This window comes from Periplaneta americana, chromosome 3 (assembly GCF_040183065.1).
Source record: "Periplaneta americana isolate PAMFEO1 chromosome 3, P.americana_PAMFEO1_priV1, whole genome shotgun sequence".
Taxonomy (NCBI): domain Eukaryota; kingdom Metazoa; phylum Arthropoda; class Insecta; order Blattodea; family Blattidae; genus Periplaneta; species Periplaneta americana.
In genome coordinates, this window is record NC_091119.1 from 145,352,001 (window position 1) to 145,372,268 (window position 20,268).

Here is a 20,268-nt window from a genome sequence, read left to right on the forward strand (position 1 = left end):
TAGTGTACGTACGATTGTTACTTCATCTCTTAGGCAATAGATAAATACAATAATTCAATACTCAATTGTAGTATTAAAATACAGACAAATTGAATGTGCGGAGTATCATACATGACATTATGCTTAATTGTAATGTATAATTGCGAATTTAGGAATATAAGATATAATAAACATAACCTAGAATATTTCCATATGAATGGCAGGGCATTGGAGACCACTAAAATTAGACAGAAAGGGGCAACTGGGGCAGTAAACATAACCTATAATTTCAACATATCTAAATATTCGTGCGGTGCAACTGAAAATTATTGAATCGTACATAAATGAATGTACAATAATTTCGCAATATTTAATCGAAATAAAGGCAGGTAGGTCTATTACACATACGAACAACGTAATTTTCACACCAAAAATAATATTACACCTTAACTCGCAAGGAATTATGTCTGAAGTGTCTCCTAATCATTGTTTTAAATTTTAGTAATGCAATTACACTACATTTTAGAGAAATATATGTTACTCTTTATGCATTCCAATTAATTTATATGGTTGAAACGCCGCCCTTCGTGATCGGGTTAAGCTAGTCACATGGTCTGCCTTACGGCCTGTATTAGATCACGATGCCAGTGACACACTCTATTGTTCCTAGTACACACAGCGCTCCAAGCGGCTAGCAACTATCACGAGAAATGCAAAAAATTACCCCAAGCTTCGCGACTGTATATACTGGACTGTGGTATTAGGATACGCGGTCATGTCCTCAAACGCTGTTAAACTCAAACCATATTCCTTCCTCCGCAGCCTCCCCTGTCCATTAACTTCACTGCTAGAATAAACCGTTTACTGTAAGATATTTGGAAGGTTCCTCGGGAATTATTTCTGAGCTGTGCAGTGGCGAAAAGTCGCGACAGAAAGTGAAAGATTAAAGGAAATTATTACGTCGGGACGCATTGAAAATCAAAATCTGTAATTAAAATGTTTTCTATCCTCAGAGGCACGAAATTAAACTGTAGGATCATCCTCATATCCTTCATGGAGGAATCGCCACTGATCCAAAGACAACATAAGATAAAAATAATAAAAGTCCTTGTGAAAGGGAGAGAAATATCCCTCTGGCCTTGTCGCCGGATGCACTTCAATTTGAAGCATGGCGGGGGCCGTAAGAATTATTTTGAAGCAGGAAACAAATCGTAATCGCGTTCAAGAGCTGGAAGACTAAATAATAAAAGTCGTAAACATCGGCGTGTCTGAATTCCTCCGTGCTCATAAATAAAGTCACTGAGCACTTAACAATTTGCGAGACGTCTGGATGGCGGGCGGGTGTTTTTACAGACAGACCTTCACTCCGTACGCCAGACGCCTGAGGCATTACTTGTAAACTACAAGTGTCAGTAGTAGCCTACTTTTTTAAACATGTCGCGACATCATTTATGGATCATGTATTCATACGTGCTCGTTGTTTTAGTGCTAATTATAACCACATTTACATAGTTGACATGAGCATCTGTAATTCAACACTTCATTGGAATCGGAGAGTTATTGGGTTAGGCAGACTTACTACAGAGAATTCAGAGACTTTTAACTTAACTCGAGGACACATATGTCACTTGAACAGAAAAACACACATAGCCTAACATACCGCGTATTACTCCTAAATTTAGCTATGTTTCTTATGCATTATGGGGACCCAGACATGAGTTTTGTACATTTTCAACCTTTTTATTTCTTTCCCTGGGTACATCAAATATATCTACATGAAATATTGCATGTAAACTTTCCATAGCATAATTAATAAATATCCAAAAGTACACTGAAATTGGTTAACTAGTTTGATCACAATAAAAATCTTAATTATGGAAGACACCGGCGTGGCTCAGTCGGTTAAGGCGCTTGCTTGCCGGTATGAGGTTGCGCTCGGGGACGGATTTAATCACCGCTTGGGCTGATTACCTGGTTGGGTTTTTTCCGAGGTTTTCCCCAACTGTAAGGTGAATGCCAAGTATCATCTCGCTATCACCAATCTCATCGACGCTAAATAACCTCGTAGTTGATACAGCGTCGTTAAATAACCAATTAAAAAAGAAATCAATTATGGATAAAAATAATAATAAAAAGTAAAACAATATTGCATTAAAGTACCAATATCTCTGGATATATGAGTCACATGGAAGATTTGTTCATTTCCTTGTATCAAGAATGGGGAGGAAAGTAACCTACAAAGTGTGGCAGAGAAATCGGACGATTTTCAAATGAAAATAACTCAGTAGTTATGTCTATTAGAACAAATTTATTATTGCCAAAAACTGGCTATATAAGCCATTTTGTTGACATGCATTTAAATTGTCTTGAAAATTATGTCCTTCAAATAGTGTCCGTCTCTCTCATGCACTCTTCAAGACTTTCTCTGAATTTGCGTGTCACTCTTTCAAACATTTCGCCATCAATGTTAGGATTTCCTGGGCAATGGCACTCTTCAGGTCATCAGTTGTTTGGGGGTCTGTTTACGTACACTTTGGACTTCAGAAAGTAGTCGCAGACGGTAAAGTCAGGCGAGCGGGGAGGACAGGGAATGTCGCCACGCCGAGAAATGATGTGCCCTAGAAAAATGCGGCGCAGAGTTGTCGTTGAATTTTCTGGCGTATGAGCCGTGGCACCATCTTGCTGAAACCATACAATTTGTCTATCAATCCCACGTAGACGCCTACACTGTTCTGGTTGAAGAAATATCCCCAGCATTTCGACGTAGCGTTCACTATTCACTGTCCCAGTGTTCCCGTTCTGCCTATCACGCAGTATCTAGACACAGCACACTAAACTGTAACCTTTGCACAGTGAAGCGGACGCTTGTGTAGTTCGTTATGATTTTCGGGGACCCAGTATCTAAAGTTCTGCTTATTAACATAACCATTTAAATGGAAATGTGCCTTGTCACTCATGAACATAACAACTTCGTCAGCCAAAATTTCCACCATTCTCTCGGCGAATGTCCTGCGTTGGACATAGTCTCCCTCATTCGATTGCTGAACAATCATAAGTTTATATGGATGAAACTTAAGATCTGAATGCAATATTCAGCGCACAGAACCATGTGAAAGTCGCAGTGCTATAGTCTGCCGTCTAGCTGTTCGATGTGGATTCCTCGTAACAGCCACTCTTACTCTCTCAATGTTATCTGACGTTCGTACACTTCGAACGTGTCCTGGTGGTTTCTTCTTGCAAGCTAATGCTGATAATCGAAAGTTTTGCACCCATCTCAATATGGTATTGCGAGCAGGAACGGCTCCGTGGCGGGCAACATTAAATTGGAGATGAAAGACAGGCTGGATTTTCACAACTGAATCACAATTCTTGAAAAATGTCTCGATAAAGATGCTCCGAGCTCCATACTTCCATGATTACACAAAATAGCATCAAAAATGCTAAAAAACGACGGTCGATCGAAATCCATAACCCCTTATGTTGCGCAGTAAACGACCTTCTAAAACCGTCCGATTTCTTTGCCGCACCTTGCATTTATGTCTTACAATTGCTAATTTTGAAATTATTTCGCATGAAAAAATAATTAATGAAGTTTTATAATTATAAATAAATTAATTTATTCAATAAAACTTATTTCTGGAATGCAAGTTTTTCCACCTACCTTACATAAACTGGCAAAAAATGAAGATACTATCAATTCTAAATGTCATGCAAAATTTTATAGCTTGAGTTTTAGAGATATTGGTACTTTAATGTAACGTTGTTTTAATTTTTGTTTATATTTTTAACCAGAATTAAGATTTGTGGTGTGATCAAACTGTGTAACCAATTGCAATGTGCTTTTGAATATTTGATTATACGACAGCAAATTTACATGAGAAATTTCATACAGATATCTTTGATTTGTACAGAGAGAAAAAATAAAAAGTATATATCTTGAAAATGCAGAGAAATCACGGCGGGGTCTCCTTAAGACCCTTATTTATATTGAGGATATAAATATTCTTAAAGCGACATACTTTGCATATTTTCACTGTAAGGTGTTAAAAAGATCTAATATTTTGAGAGGAGGTAGTATTCATAAAAACAAGAAAAAGTGTAATAAACGTGGGTCATAAAATTAATATCTATGAAGAAACAAGGACAGTGAAATTCGTATTGTAACAGCAACATATCTTCTTATGCGAACTCTTTGCCCTTTTCTTATTGCAATGCAGTAAATAAATGAGTAAACAGGCGTGGAGTCATTTGTGTCTGCATTGCACTAGACATCTGTCTGTGATTGTCCGTAGCAAACACAAACTTAAAGGTCTTGATGTATGCAATCCCCATCAATGATTTACAAACACTACAGGACGCCGTTTTCAATGCCAGTAAGCACATCCGAGACTATAAAGTCGTCAAAGAATGGTCTAAGATGGTTTTTGTCCGAGTTCTTATATCAAAGATCCTCAAATGTTTTTGTTTAAAAAAATTTGTTCAAAGAGCGTTGATAGTTTAATATCGGCCCTACAGAAGAAATATAATGACAGATGTACATAAAAAAAATCCACGTAAGATATTTTCAAAATTCAGAAAATATTAAACTTGCCTTGCGAGTACATTTTTTCCCTGATTATGTTTTATGCTAAAATTGAGATATGTGAAGGCTATGTTTCAAGCATACATGTCCAAAGCTCCCTACTGTGTAGTTTACAAGTTGCCTAGTTACTAGTCACTAGTGTGTGGTATGGACTTGAGCTTTGAGACGCTTCATAATTTTAATACTTACTTACTTACTGGCTTTTAAGGAACCCGGAGGTTCATTGCCGCCCTCACATAAGCCCGCCATTGGTCCCTATCCTGAGCAAAATTAATCCATTCTCTATCATCATATCCCACCTCCCTCAAATCCATTTTAATATTATCTTCCCATCTACGTCTCGGCCTCCCTAAAGGTCTTTTTCCCTCCGGCCTCCCAACTAACACTCTATATGCATTTCTGGATTCGCCCATACGTGCTACATGCCCTGCCTATCTCAAACGTCTGGATTTAATGTTCCTAATTATGTCAGGTGAAGAATACAATGCGTGCAGTTCTGTGTTGTGTAACTTTCTCCATTCTCCTGTAACTTCATCCCTCTTAACCCCAAATATTTTCCTAAGCACCTTATTCTCACACACCCTTAATCTCTGCTCCTCTCTCAAAGTGAGAGTCCAAGTTTCACAACCATACAGAACAACCGGTAATATAATTGTTTTATCATAATTTTAATACAATACATAAATCCTTTTAGACTCGTCTGTTATACTGTACAAAAAAGTAGTTCATTATTCTATATTACGAACTTCAAAGCATTGTATTGTACAAAAAAAAGTAGTTCACTATTCACATATTACGATCTTCAAAGCATTGTCTTGTACAAAAAAGTAGTTCACTATTCACATATTACGATCTTCAAAGCATTGTATTGTACAAAAAAAGTAGTTCACTATTCACATATTACGATCTTCAAAGCATTGTGTTGTACAAAAAAGTAGTTCACTATTCACATATTACGATCTTCAAAGCATTGTCTAGTACAAAAAAAGTAGTTCACTATTCACATATTACGATCTTCAAAGCATTGTCTTGTACAAAAAAGTAGTTCACTATTCACATATTACGATCTTCAAAGCATTGTATTGTACAAAAAAAGTAGTTCACTATTCACATATTACGATCTTCAAAGCATTGTCTTGTACAAAAAAAGGAGTTCACTGTTCACATATTACGATCTTCAAAGCATTGTCTGATTTTTGTAAAGCTTCGAATGGCCAAGAGAAAAGGTTCAGGATTTATTTAACAAAATTCCTGCGTACTCATACTTCCTAACCTACTGATGAATTTGGTTTTGTTTTTAAATTGAATTAATGTGCTTACTATGTATTGCTAAGTGTGTAACTTTTGCCATTCATTTTTGTTTAGGCAGGCCAAATAGCAGACGAGACATGTGGGAGGTATTTAATGATTTCGCAGTCGGAATCAGGGATGGGTGTGCACTGATATCATCACGTAAATGTTATGAATTTGAAGTCTCTGTGTGATAATTTTGTATTAAACATGTGCAGTCAGTCTGTTATGTGAAATTTAATTATTATCTTTGGGCTCCAACGTTTCTTTTTGTAGCGTTTGTGGTTGGATAGTGTTTTATCGAGTATTTACGCTTCTGATGGTTTCGATATATCATACCTTAATACGTAACATATCTAATTTTTAAAAACATTTATTAATTTAGTTTATATTGTTTTTGAATATGTCGCTTTTAAAGATACTAGGCTTAAGAACGTAATAATCTGGACAGAACAAGAAAAGCATAGGATTGAGACAATGACGGATCATAATGTGATGTAATATATACGAGATTGATTACAATCCGCATGGTATTGGACCATATCAACGTATATTCTGCTTGCTGGAATAAATTCTTCTGTCGCTATCTTTCAGTTTTGGTGTCACGAGTTTCAGACGTTCGAATCACGAATGATTATGACGGCATGATTCGAACTTTTATAGCTATTGCTGTGGAATAAAATTAGATTTCTTACTCTGTAGAATGCTAAAGACTTTCATTTATGTAGAATCCAGGAAACGGTATGTTCATCTTTATCAGTTGGGTATACAGTAATTAAATCAATTTATACAGAGCGTCCTAAAATTCGCTCATACGGACTACATAGTGGGAATCCTGGATGGAAATGGGGAAGAAAATATTAATAACATAATTTCATCCCAAGAATTTGTAATTTCACAATGTGGCAGCATTGTATTTTGTAAATAAATGTTACTGCTGTGATCGTAACTCTATCCATACGCTTCTTTAAAACTAAATGTTCATGGTTCAAACCACCTCACTCATTTTTTAAATCTCTTTATTTTAATGATTATTTTGTATCATGTTTCTTCATAACTTCGTAATGAAGTATTGTTTTTATCAGTTTCTTGCTTCTTAGATAGAGTGATAAACGCAGTAAATGTTACATTATAGTAGACTAATAAAACATTTTTTGTTGTGCAATGTCGTCCAATTGTGCAATTAAAAATTCTTCGGAAGAAATTTTGTCACCAACATTTTTGTCTCCATTTTCATCCAGGATTCACACTAATCAGTCCATGTGCACTGTGTACAGCTGTCAAAGAAAAAGTGACCGCACTCGTGAACAGCGAATATATAAGTCCACTTTGGGTCACGGTGATGTTACACGATGCATGCGCTTGTATAATCGCACTTAAAGTAGTTTCAGAAGTATTGAATTAAGCAGGAGTTATTCAATATTTGCATCTTGTAGAGCATCTGTAGAATGCTAGATTAGTGATTCGAAGGTTGTAAGTTCGAGCCGTGTTCAAGTTATCATTTTATTTTGTTATCGTTCGTTAGCGATATAAATAATATTCGAGTTATCATTTGTAATTTGTTATCGTTCTTTAGCGATATAAATAATATTCAAGCTATCATTTATATACTGTTATCATTCTTTAGCGATATAAATAATATAAATTTAATGTTAGGTTTGGAACAATACAGCTGCATAATACTAGTGTTAGTTTTCTCTTCACATATACTTATACTATCCTGTAACATAATAAAATGAAAGGGATTGACGAGGATTTGAACCTGAGACGTTGACACCTAAATTTCGACGTTCTTCTGACTGAGATACGGGGGCACAAGCAGAAGTATATGCAGAAAAATTGGTCCAATCCCACTCCAAGACGTCCTGATGATTTGTGGAAGCTCATCCAGGATGCCTGGGATGTCGTGGCTAAGAACAGTTCCTATTTGAAAAGACTAGTTGAGTCCATGCCCACTCGACTGCAAGATGTAATCGAGATGGGAGGAAGATGGACTAAATATTGTATCATGGCTTTTTGTTTTGTTTTTTGAACTATTAATTGTTTGAATTTCTAAGGCAGACGCTAGTCAGTTTGTTTTATTTATGCCAAAGATATTTTTGTTGAGAATAAAATATTTCTTTCTTTCTTTCTTTCTTTCTTTCTTTCTTTCTTTCTTTCTTTCTTTCTTTCTTTCTTTCTTTCTTTCTTTCTTTCTTTCTTCTTTCTTTCCTTCCTTCTTTCTTTCTCTCTCTCTCTTTCTTTCTTTCTTTCTTTCTTTCTTTCTTTCTTTCTTTCTTTCTTTCTTTCTTTCTTTCTTTCTTTCTTTCTTTCCATTTGAAGCCATATGGAAAGAAAGAATAATAAAGTCATGGCATAATACATTCAGGAACCTGATGTTAATTACTAGAACAGTCATAAAATAGACAGGAGCAATTATATTTTGTCTCTTTCTTAAAAACAGAAAAATAAAAGAAGCACTAGGTTGAGTTCGAACACACGACCTCATGAATATCAGACCGGAACGCTACCACTATTCTACAATAGTGACATGCACAATACTTCAATTGTAATTTACTGTAGGTACCAGAACACGTGACCCAACAATTTGTAACATCGGTCTGTCTCCGAATTGTAGCGAAGATACCCGAAGGGAACTTAGCTTCTAGAGAGCGGTTACCTTTTCTTTTGACAGCTGTACATGCTTTTTGAATAGCTGTAATATTCGGAACGTGATTAAGGTATTGAATTGTTGCGAAACGCTCGACACGTGTAGTGCCGTCTTCGTCATAGACTGTAAATTTGTTTAGCATGTTTTCTTTGACGCTTTGTTTTGTTTGTTATGCACTCGTGACTTGAGACGTATGGCAGAAGTTGAACTTTGGCCAACTTTGCCAAGTTTATGTAAATGGCGTCCACTAAAATGTATACGGAATTCTCTTCATTAAGTTAAGTGTGTAGTAAATTGACCCGAAACATTTTCAGCGTTAAGCGACCTTACCACTTGCTTTCAGCGTTATAATCATGTGTTTAAATGTGTTGCAGTTAGGCCTATTAATTCATAAAAGTGGTTCCTACCTTGTGATTCGCGTACATCAATGATGTAAGTTATATTTCTTAGTTGTCAGTTTGAATTTTACTTACTGAATTAAAAAAGTAATATCATAATCTGTACCTCTGCGATGGCTGAGTGAACATATCTTCGGTCTGTTACGCAGGCGGTTCGGGATCGAGTCCTGGTCAGGTCTGGGATTTTTCATTGAAAAGTCCATAGTGACGCTTGTGGCGGACAAGGTTGCATTTGGAGTTTTTCTCGGGCTTCACCCGTTTCCACATATTAGGCATCTACGTCATTCCGTCAGCATCTTTTCATCCAGTCATCATTCTATAGCTTTCCCCGATCACACGGACGGGACTGGCCAAGGAACGAAGGGGATTGCCTACTCGAAAACTGACTACGCAGCGAATCTTAGTGTAGTCAGCCGGTGTGGATTTGGGAATGCGCCTAGCTTGAAGGATAGCACAATAGATCTCAAAGGTCGCAGTGCTGGATCGTAGTGTCCCCTCCCGAAATTCAAACAGTTCATTTCAGTATCATAAACTCATAGATCTCCAGGTCTAAAGCTGTCTCTTATTCTGAAGTGGGCTTATGTGATAAACTGTACCGCAACTCCTATTGGAAATTTGTGACTACAAATTAGACAAACCGTTGATCTAATTTAGAACTGGAACGTTAGTGTGCAATGTTATTGTAATGTAGAATGTTACAATATGTTCACTTACATAATAATACGCTTACATAAAACTCTAAAAAAATCTTATTCTTCTAATAATTAAAATGTTCTCCGTTGTGATGCAAGCTGTAGCTGAAGAAAAAGGAATATTTCCAATTTTCGAGAGGAAAGTCAAGATGTATTTCTCCCCGAAATGGATTTGTCGATGTGTCTTTATGCGTGTTTGCCTTAATTCTTGGTTTTTCTGAATCGACACATGCGTCGGCTCAGAAAAACCAAGGCCTAAAGGCTGATTCACAATAAACCGGGAACGGAAACGACAATGAGAACGAGAACGGAAATATTGTTAAAATAAATGTATTTAAATGTGAGCATTCACAATAGTTAATTGTGAATGATTACATTTAAATACATTTATTTTAACAATATTTCCGTTCTCGTTTACGTTTCCGGTTTATTGTGAACCGGCCTTAAGCCTCGCAGCATCATTGCAAAGGTGACACGCAGTGTCAGTCTTGCACCACGTACCTCGCATACGTGGTTCTTAAAAACCAAGACTTTAAGTGGTGATCTTCTACTCTGTTGACAGCATGAACGTCCTACTACTTATGGATATGTACCGTACGGTTCATTATTAATTACTGGTATAACATGAATGACAGAATGCATCAAATGTCCAATTCTTGAAATGGATCAACTATCATTTCATCCATCCATCTATCTGTTTACTATCTATCCGTTCTTCATTCCGACTGTCCGTTCGTCCGCCGGCCCTTCTGTCCTCCGTCTGCCTGTCCGTTCGTTTGACTGCCCGTCCGCTTCCCTTCCGTTCGACCAATCTATCTATCTGTCGACCTAGTCACTTATTTACTACCTGTTAGTCTGCCTGCCTGCCTGCAAGAACGATCATCCAGTCAGTAGGGAAAATTCTGTAGTCAGTTGTTTGATCCCCCAGCCGTTATATCTTGTTTTCGAAACCGGATATCCCTACCAAATCCCTCACGGTGCTGAATGGGCACGTTATTATCACTCATTGTGAGAACCCCTTGTTACATTGCATACATCAACACGGTAATACAACAAATATCTGTTCATGGATGACATCGCAGCAATGATGCGATGTCTTACTTCTCCAAGGTCTTGGGATAGAGGTGACACATAAACTGTATCCTTCACATTCCTCCAAAGAAAGAAGTCACATGTTAAGTCTGGTGACCTGGGAGGCCAAGTGCGATAAACTATATCAGCGACTGGAGTACGTCTAATTCAGCGTTGTGGTAGGTGGTCTATTCGGAAATATCCACAAAACAATCTTTGTACTATATTGTCACTGAATTTGTTGTAGCAAACTGTGAACGCAACATGATTTATGTTGTGAAGTTTCCATTTTTCAACAGTATCTCCAGTGGTAACAAAAATATGAAAAACGTTTCTGAAAGTTATAACTTGAAATTCTGAAAGTTTGGCTGTCAAATGACGTGTACAGTGTTAATTTTTAGAAGCACGATATATAATTAAAAAGTTAAATGTAAAAGGAACGTCATTGGTAATATGTTAAACTACTACAAAAATCGTATAATGACAAATCATGTGTCATCTTCGTAACACAAAATGAAGACTACATGAAATAGCTGTACTCCGCGGCCGGCTGCATTCAATCTCTTGTGTGCAAATATGAATGAGTGTGAATATTGAGCAGTTGGCTGAATGCCGTCACAGAACAAGGAGCCACAAGTCTACATAAACAAAATATTTGAAAGCGGTTTTGCAATATGTTGTCTGGCACATATTCTCTCACGCATTCCTAGTCTCTAAGATGACGCAAATTAAAAATTACATATTTCTTTAGCATTTGAAAACAGCGATACACTTGGGACTGATGACATCACCATTACTTACCAGAACTCGTAAGCAAGCCAGTCCCGACCCACGGCAAAAGAAAACTGTATTCGTAGCTCTTGTCGATGTGGACGCTGGAGTTCAGAATGGGCTGCAAACAAACATTTCAGTGTCAACACAATACACAAGAGAAGACAAAGACAAAAGTTGGAAAACACGCTCTTCAGGGAATCTTCCATATCAGATCGAACTCTTCTCTCAAAGTTTGTACACAGGTAAAAACTGTAAAGAACAAGACATTAATAGTATTGTAGCTGCTATTAAAAGTTGGAAGAGAAATTATATTTTTGAAATATAGCGTAAAGTTTTTCGTTATACTATTACTTGAACAAACATTTCCGTCATCGGTGTAGCTCAGAATTAAGGAGCTGTTCTCCTGATCCGAGGCTACGTTTGGGCATGGATTCGAATCCCGCTTTGGGCTGGTTACCGTGTTGGGTTCTCTGAAGGCGAACTGTAAGGCGAATGTCAGGCAATCCTCGGCGAATCCTCGTTCTCATCTCGCTAGCATCAATTTTATCGACGCTAGGTAAATGTGTGATTCATTGAGCTTCGTTAAATGGCCAATTAAAGAATTATATTATCTGCTTATTGCTAATGAAGATATCAGAAGATTAAGAGCAGCTGAAATGAAATATCTGCGACGAACTGCAGGATACACACTTCTGGACCACAAGAGGAACGAGGATATACTGCAGGAACTCAACATGCAACCATTAGAAGAAAAAATTACGGAATACAGAAACAGATGGCTTGAACACATTTCTCGTATGGAAGTTGGCCGGACACCTCAAGAAATGCTAAAATACCACTCTCAAGGACGATGACGACCTGGACGTCCACAGAAACGTCTATTGGATCCTGTATAGCTGGAACCGAAACAGGCCAACAATGGCCTAATTTCGTGCCTGGAATATGATGATGATGCTAATGAAGACAAACCGGATTAATTTCATTTGACACAAACAATTCGTAAAACTTATACTTTTTAACTAGATCGGTGTATCCTGCAAATAGTGTAATATAATATTATCTTGGAGCATCGGAACATCTGTGAGAAATTCCATACGCTTAGGGCCAATCGAGACCCAGATTATTTATAGGCCTGCAGTATGATACAAACTCACTTGCCAAATGGTGAAAACAATATTATTTATAAATTACAAATGCAGGTCGATGACAACGACAAGAACCACGATAAGGATCATTACAATGATAACAAGGACCACAATGACAAAAAGAACCACAATGAGAGTTACGACATGTATCACAAGAATCAGGATACGGACCTCGACATGGATCACAATAAGGATTACAAGGACCACGACAACGTTCACGATAAAGATCATAATAAAGACAAGGAACATAATAAGGACTACTACAACGACAACAAGGACCATAATAAGGACTACTACAACGACAACAAGGACCATAAAAAGGACTATGACCGTGACAAGGACAATGACAAGGATCACGACATGGATCACTACAACTATCACGTCATGGATCACAATAAGGATCGAGACAAATATCACGACGACCACGACAAGGAACACGAAAAGGACCACGACAAAGATAATAAAGATCACGATAAGGACCGTCACAAAACAAGATCACGATAAGGACCATGACAAAGACAATAAAGACCACGATAAGGACCGTTACAAAATAAGATCACGATAAGGACCACGACAAAGACAATAAGGACCACGATAAGGAGCACGACAAGGGTCACGACAAGCACTACAACAACGATCACAAAAAGGATCACGATCACGACCACGACCATGACCACGACGACCATGATAAGAACCATGACGAAGACAATAAGGACCATGGTAAGGACCACTACAAAGACAACAGTAACCACAATAAGGACCACGACAAAGGCAATAAAGATCACGATAAGATCAACAAGGACGACAAAAACAATTAGGACTACGACAAGGATGACGACAAGGACCACGATAAGGATCACGACAACATGGTTCATGTGGTCCTTGTCGTTTTCCCTGTCCTTGACATTGACTTTTTTTGTAATTCTTATCGTGGTCCTTGTCTTTGTATTGGTTCTTATCATGGTTCTTGTTGTCTTTATCGTGGTTCTTATCGTGATTTCTTGTTATCTTTATCATGATCGTTATCCTGGTCCTTATCGTGGTCCTTGTCGTTTTTTTTCAAGTTCCTACATTGTAATTTCGAAATACTGTTTTTCCTATATGGAAACTGATTTTTTTATCATATGGATTTGGCCTGTGCATCTAGATATTCTAGTTGATGAGGAAAAATGAAGAGTGATGGGAAGCACGTGTGTTTTAATAGGTTCACAAAAGGGTCACTCAAGAGAACGATTTTCGTATCATATAGTTAGTAGCGGCAGCTAATGTTTGTATATGTTTTTATTTTTGCCTAATTAGTTAGAAAGATCAGATTTGATTGCATAGGAAATTAAGATAATAGTGAGCTTGACTTGACTGGGCTTAAATTTTCCAGGACCGGATCCATACAAGAACAAAACACAACCTAGGCACTCCTATATGTAATATAGGGTGATTCCACAATGACATACGTAACATTTTTGAAGTAACTATGATCTTCACAGGATATTTAATTAAATACTTAGTAGTTTATGACTGTCTTTTAACATAAACATTTCTAAATATATACACAAATTCTTAATGAAAAGGAATAATTAATAATGTAAAAAATAAGAAATATTATATGGTGTAACATACGAACATTTTCTTGCCACTTGATTTGTTACCAAAATGGAAAATGTTATTATTATTGCCAAATGATATAAATGCATTCAATTGTTTTCCAAACAATTAAGACACTTGTGTAGTACATGTAACTACTAAATCACAAACTTTAAAAAAATTAACAGTACCATTAAGAAATGAAATATTGCAAATGTGTTGTGACACACGAATATTTCTGTCATGTTGGTTACTAATTGTTTTATATGCACTATAATACATCACTTCTTGTGAAAGACTTATACACTATGCCTACAGTTCTTATTATACAAAACAACACTAAAATGCACTTTTAAATTTAAAATATCCGCGGTTGTTTACAACCATATATGTAATGTCATGTGACGAATATACCAATACGTCAGCATTTGTAGTGCTTCTCTTCCTTGAACATTACAGACACTTTAAATTCTTCGCCACCACAAGCTTTTGTAACAGCACCTGCATATTTCCTGTCTTCTTTTTTACTTGGTCATGTAACGACAATGTATCAACGGCTAGGTTAGTTAGTGTTAATGGGATTGGTGATAGCGAAATGGTATTTGGCGAGATGAGGCCAAGGATTCGCCATAGGTTACCTGACATTCGCCTTACGGTTGGAGAAAGCCTCGAAAAAAACCCAGCCAAGTAATCAGCTCAACTTAAATTCTTGAAAATACTATCAAAAAATGTTCAAAATGTATAAATATTTATATCAATAGAACAACTAACATAGATTTTAAAAGGTCTATCTATTAGAATTGCTAAATGATACCTAGGGTAAGTTAATTAATGTTATTAAATAAAACTATTTTAAATTAATATAAAAAATTGGTACTATTTACCTAATGTGCAAATAATTACACTAATTTATTTATAAATAGGCCTAGTATGGTGGCTACCTACTTACCATAAAAATGTACTGTATAAGCTTGTTTTTAATATGAAATAAATTAACATAAGCCAATTTTTGAAAATTTTTAATTCAAGGAATTAAAAAAATAATAAATATTTTATACGAACTTTAAATAAATTAAATGTTTTATGCTAATTTTAAGCTTGTCTCAAAGTATTAGATAATTTCAAATATGACTGAAATTTCTACAAATTTATATAAGCGTAATAGGAGGCAAATGGACTAAGTCTGATGATGACGATGATAATGATGATGGTGGTGGTCGTGGTAACGATGATGACATTGATGATTATGATGATATTCAATTATTCGCATTACCTGAATCTCTTCAGCGCGGTATAGGAAGATGAAAGGTCTTGATCCAATCCACAAGCGGAAGACGTCACCGTATTTTTCCGCACATTGGGACATCAAGCGGAAGAATTCTGAAAATTGAAACATTTTGATCAACATATTAAGAAAAATGCTCTTCTTATTGTACCATACTTGAGGATCAGAAGTTCTCAGGATCTCTTTCGTAGCTTGCTCCGTGGAACATTAATGTAGACTACCAAGATTTCGTTCTCATGTCTAATTTCTTCCCTGGCGTTTACCAACACATCCTCCTGAGTCCTGAGACTTTTGTTGTTTTATTTTTAAAGTTCAGTGTAATTCTACACTTAAACAAGTCACTGACATGAGAAAAAATGATGAAGGGTGGGGTTGGAGCGCAGAAAAATTCTCCGGCACTGGGACTCGAACCCGGGTTTTCAGCTCTACGTGCTGACGTTTAATCCACTAAGCCACACCGGATTCCAGTTCCGATGCCGGATTCAATTCTCTCAGTTTAAGTTCCACCGGTGTGAAAACCCAGGTTCGAATCCCGGTGCCACTCATCCTTTAGTCCACACGTGTGGAGTAATGGTCAGCGCGTCCGGCCGTGAAACCAGGTGGTCCGGGTTCGAACCCCGGTCGGGGCAAATTACCTGGTTGAGCAAATCAAGATTTCAGGTATAACTCCCTGTAAAGTTGATTTGAATCAACTTTACAGGGAGTTATACCTGAAATCTTGATTTACATAATACACGTCACTGTTCGTTAACAGAAAACCACAATGTAAGTCACACGGAGTTAGTGTGCACTCGAAGTTGGTTGCTTGACGGTTGTCAGCCCACTTTGAGGTATGTGGATATAGAGGGAAGAATTGGATCGGTGTCGGGTAGAGTTCTCGGGTAGCTCAGTTGGTAGAGCGTTGGTACGTTAAACCAAAGGTCCCGGGTTCGAGGTTGAGGTTTTTTCCGGGTTTTTCCCTCAACCCAATACGAGCAAATGCTGGGTAACTTTCGGTGCTGGACCCCGGACTCATTTCACCGGCATTATCACTTTCATTTCATTCAGACGCTAAATAACCTAGATGTTGATAAAGCGTCGTAAAATAACCCATTTAAAAATAATAACCCATCCTTCATCATATGGTAACGCAGAATTCATGCACGGAAATATCATATGTACTTCGGTACATCACAATAAAAAGAGAAAAATTGCTGAAAAATTTCTGCAGGTTACAGTTAGGGCACAAATTCAGGTATATTATACTATACTTTGGGTCTCTGCACATAATCATGTATGAAGTATAGTATAGTATACATAGAATAGTATAGTATAGTATAGTATAATATAGTATAGTATAGTATAGTATAGTATAGTATAGTATAGTATAGTATAGTATAGTATACTCTCAGGACTCAGGAAGATATATATCGTTGATGATCAAATATTTTTGTTAGTGGAGCAGTAGCAGCGCGTTCCACCACCATTCTGTGGCAGTTGAATACAGCAACTTTAGTGTGCGTCTAATTCGAACGAATGTCTGGAATTTTGAATGAATGAGGAAATGGGAGTAGAAACAAATGCATGCGATCGCGCGTTCTTGCAAAGGGAATCTAGGGCTGTAGAGAAGAATCTACGTGAGCTCCAAGCCGGTTGGCCACTTATCTCATTCCGTTTTTTGACATTCCCTTGTAGAAACTTTGAGATAAATTTTGAGGGATAAAAACCGAAAGTGGGTTTAATATGATAGGTAGCGCATAAGGAGGGAAGGGAGATCCGAAACGTGACTGAATAGCAACAAAATAGGGTCACCTAAGATGTTAAAGCCGAGACGGAGCGTTGGTGAGATGCGTACGTCGCTATCCTCGCTAGGCAGGGGTATCAAGGCCTTGTGCTGATCGAGTAGCGTCCGAGTAAGTTCGTCCTTAGGTACCCAAGGTAACTCGTAAAGCCAAGATACTGATTTGTGAACACTTTAATTTGGAAAATACCGAAATTTATGATTGGGGTGAATAAGTAGGTCTGAGGCCTGATATTTTTTAGTGTCTTAGGAAAACTATGGACAATCACAGCCATGTATGATGTATAGCGACTTATTTTTCGTTATACATACCGAAATTGAATAGTCTCTCATTTAGATGCTTGTTATACATGCATTATTATCATTATTATTATTATTATTATTATTATTATTATTATTATCATGATTATTATTATTATTATTATTATTATTATTATTATTATTATTATTATTATTATTATTAACATCACTTCATGGCGTAGGAGGACCTGTTCTGGCTTGTATTAAAACTGAAATGGACTCTTTCCTTTCTTTGGTCGACCATGGTTTCATCTTCCTGCTGCTTTGTGATCATAAGTTTGTCGTGGAAAGCGAGATATTGGCATTCTTAAAACATTGGAGTTGCTCTGTGTCTATATTCTGAGAGTTTTCGTGAAGGGAAAATATGTCAAACTCTTTACGAATATCTTCATTTCTAATTTTACCTAATTTAGAATATCCCTTGATGGTTCTCTGAAATTTCATCGCTATTGATTGGATTTTATTCCAATCTGTCTTTTGTAATGTCCAAGTTTGACTCCCGTATATCAATATTAGGATTATTTCTTCAAGAGGAGCAACAGATCTAGGGACAACTGTGATGCAGTTTTCTCACGTCACTTGGAACTGTTGCTGAGTAAAGTTTTCATACCTTATTTTAGCTATTGTAAACCAATTATTTCATACTTAGATTTCGAAGAGTATTGAGGCTGGAAGCGTTAAATTGTTAACTCTAATTTATATTCTCTCATTGCAGGAGCATTAAAAGGTTACTACACATTTACATCTTAAGTAGTTGAACTCCTGCCACGCTTAAAGGCTATACATTCTTTTTTCTATTCCAACATCATAATAATGTCTCTGGTATAACTCGACCGAGGCGAGTGGAGACGCGGACGTAATGTGAACTATCCCGATGTCGCTATACGAACGCAGGAGAAGTACAAGTGGCGCTCCGAGCTGCAGGACTCCACTGGCCTTGGTCGAGCAATACCTACGCAAAATGCAAGTTTAAAGCTGAATCAACGTTGCCGCTAAACGAAAATTACGCCACACAAACAAAATATCATTTGCATATGGAAAACACTGAAAAGAAATATGATCTCCACTTCACAGGAACTCGAAGAGGAGTGAGGAAAAAGTAAGGAAACACGTGTTCAAAATAAAATGTTTGGACAGAGAGTTACAATAATGCAATCACGATTGTGCCATTACCTTCACCGCCGCGTTAGGGTGGGCGGACACAGTCTTGTGCAAACTGCATTTTATGACGTAAGAGTTGAAGGTTGCGAGAGCCTTATTGAGAATTATTCCGTCGTCTATAAATAATAAGCTATTGTAATTCGAAATAAACGCAATAACATTTCTGTTGAATCCACTGCAGATTGGATCTGGAGGGGAGTTCGGTTAGCAGTGCTTACTTATGTCTCTATAGCACGGCCGCACTGTACCCATTGCCTGAAATTCGGATATCATAACAATGTCAGTCTAGTTCCGTTCTTTTCTGAAAATATCAACGACCTTGTAGAAGTATTAAAACAGTGGCGGTACGTGGTATAATTAATTATAGGTGAATGCAGTTAATTTATACCTATACATTTCACATTTTAAAAACTATCTTCAAACTATGCAAAAAAAGAAATCATAACATGGGGATGTTTTTTTAAAATTAAATTATGAATAAAACATAACTATATACTGGATCAGCAGGGCAAGATATTTATAGAGATTAATTTTATAATTTGTTGTTTTTTAATATTGGTGTCGGCGGGGATTGTTGGAAATTGACTTGTAGGCCTACACTTGGCGGAGATTAATAAACATTTTGGAAAATACAATTATTTTGGAATTGGAGTATTAACTCAGTATGAATATTACTTTTCAAATAATTAACGTTAAAGGTTCGTTGGATTCTGGCAAAGGTGCGGTATGGCCAATAGACAGTATTTGTTGGATTGAGACTGTATTTAACACACATTCATTAAAAACGAAAAAAATTTACAGCCCTCAAATTATTAGTGAAATGTTGAATTCTCCGTCTTTTGAGTTCACTATTGTAATTAGAACACCTGGAATAGACCTACCATGTAATAGGCCTATCGCCTACTTCGATATATAACAAATTCGAATAAAAAATCATAAACTCAGAATATGAAATTCGCTATAAAACGGCGCAATAGTAATAATTCGCGAATGTGTTCATATTTCGCTATTAGAATTCCATTTCGCGACTTGTCGCGATTTTTTTATCCGTTTTAATCACAATCACCTAATCCGTGAAGATTAGTAAAAATGTAGTGTATATCTATTATGTCGTGATTTTCGCGATCTCCATAAATACCCGGCCCTGTGGATCAGATACATAAAAAATAAAATTCAAAATAATACTGTACATAATAAACATAACAAACATTTTTCTTGAAAACATTTCCTCCTACTTGAAGAGGAAGTCATCTACATTTATTGCTATGAGCAAACTTATAGATAACATTGTGGTTGGAACTGGAAATGTTCATTCACTCATTCATAGATTTCTGCCCAATGTCAGGTCTTTCACTGCAAGCCCAGCATTCTCCAATCTTTCCTATTTTCTGTCTTTCTCTTAGTTTCCTCATATGATCCATAATACTGTATATCTTAATGTTGTCTATCATTTGATATCTTCTTCTACCCCGAACTTTTTTCCGTTCACCATTACTTTCATTACATTCTTCAATAGACAGTTCCAACTTAGCCAGTGATCCAGCCAATTTCTTTTCCTCTTCCTGATCAGTTTCAGCATC

General features: G+C 36.8%; 1 protein-coding gene across 2 annotated transcripts in view; it reads right to left on the minus strand.

Moving 5' to 3' along the window:
- The window catches only part of LOC138696594 (cytochrome P450 4c3-like), a 68,935-nt gene that overhangs the window by 29,427 nt on the left and 19,240 nt on the right, over positions 1-20,268 (minus strand). For both annotated transcript variants that reach the window (XM_069821746.1, XM_069821745.1), the window contains exons 2-3: positions 15,436-15,542; positions 11,464-11,554 (exon numbers count right to left, since the gene is read on the minus strand). In XM_069821746.1, the coding sequence (XP_069677847.1) occupies positions 11,464-11,554; positions 15,436-15,542 (198 nt within the window). The remainder of the gene's footprint in view (positions 1-11,463; positions 11,555-15,435; positions 15,543-20,268) is intronic.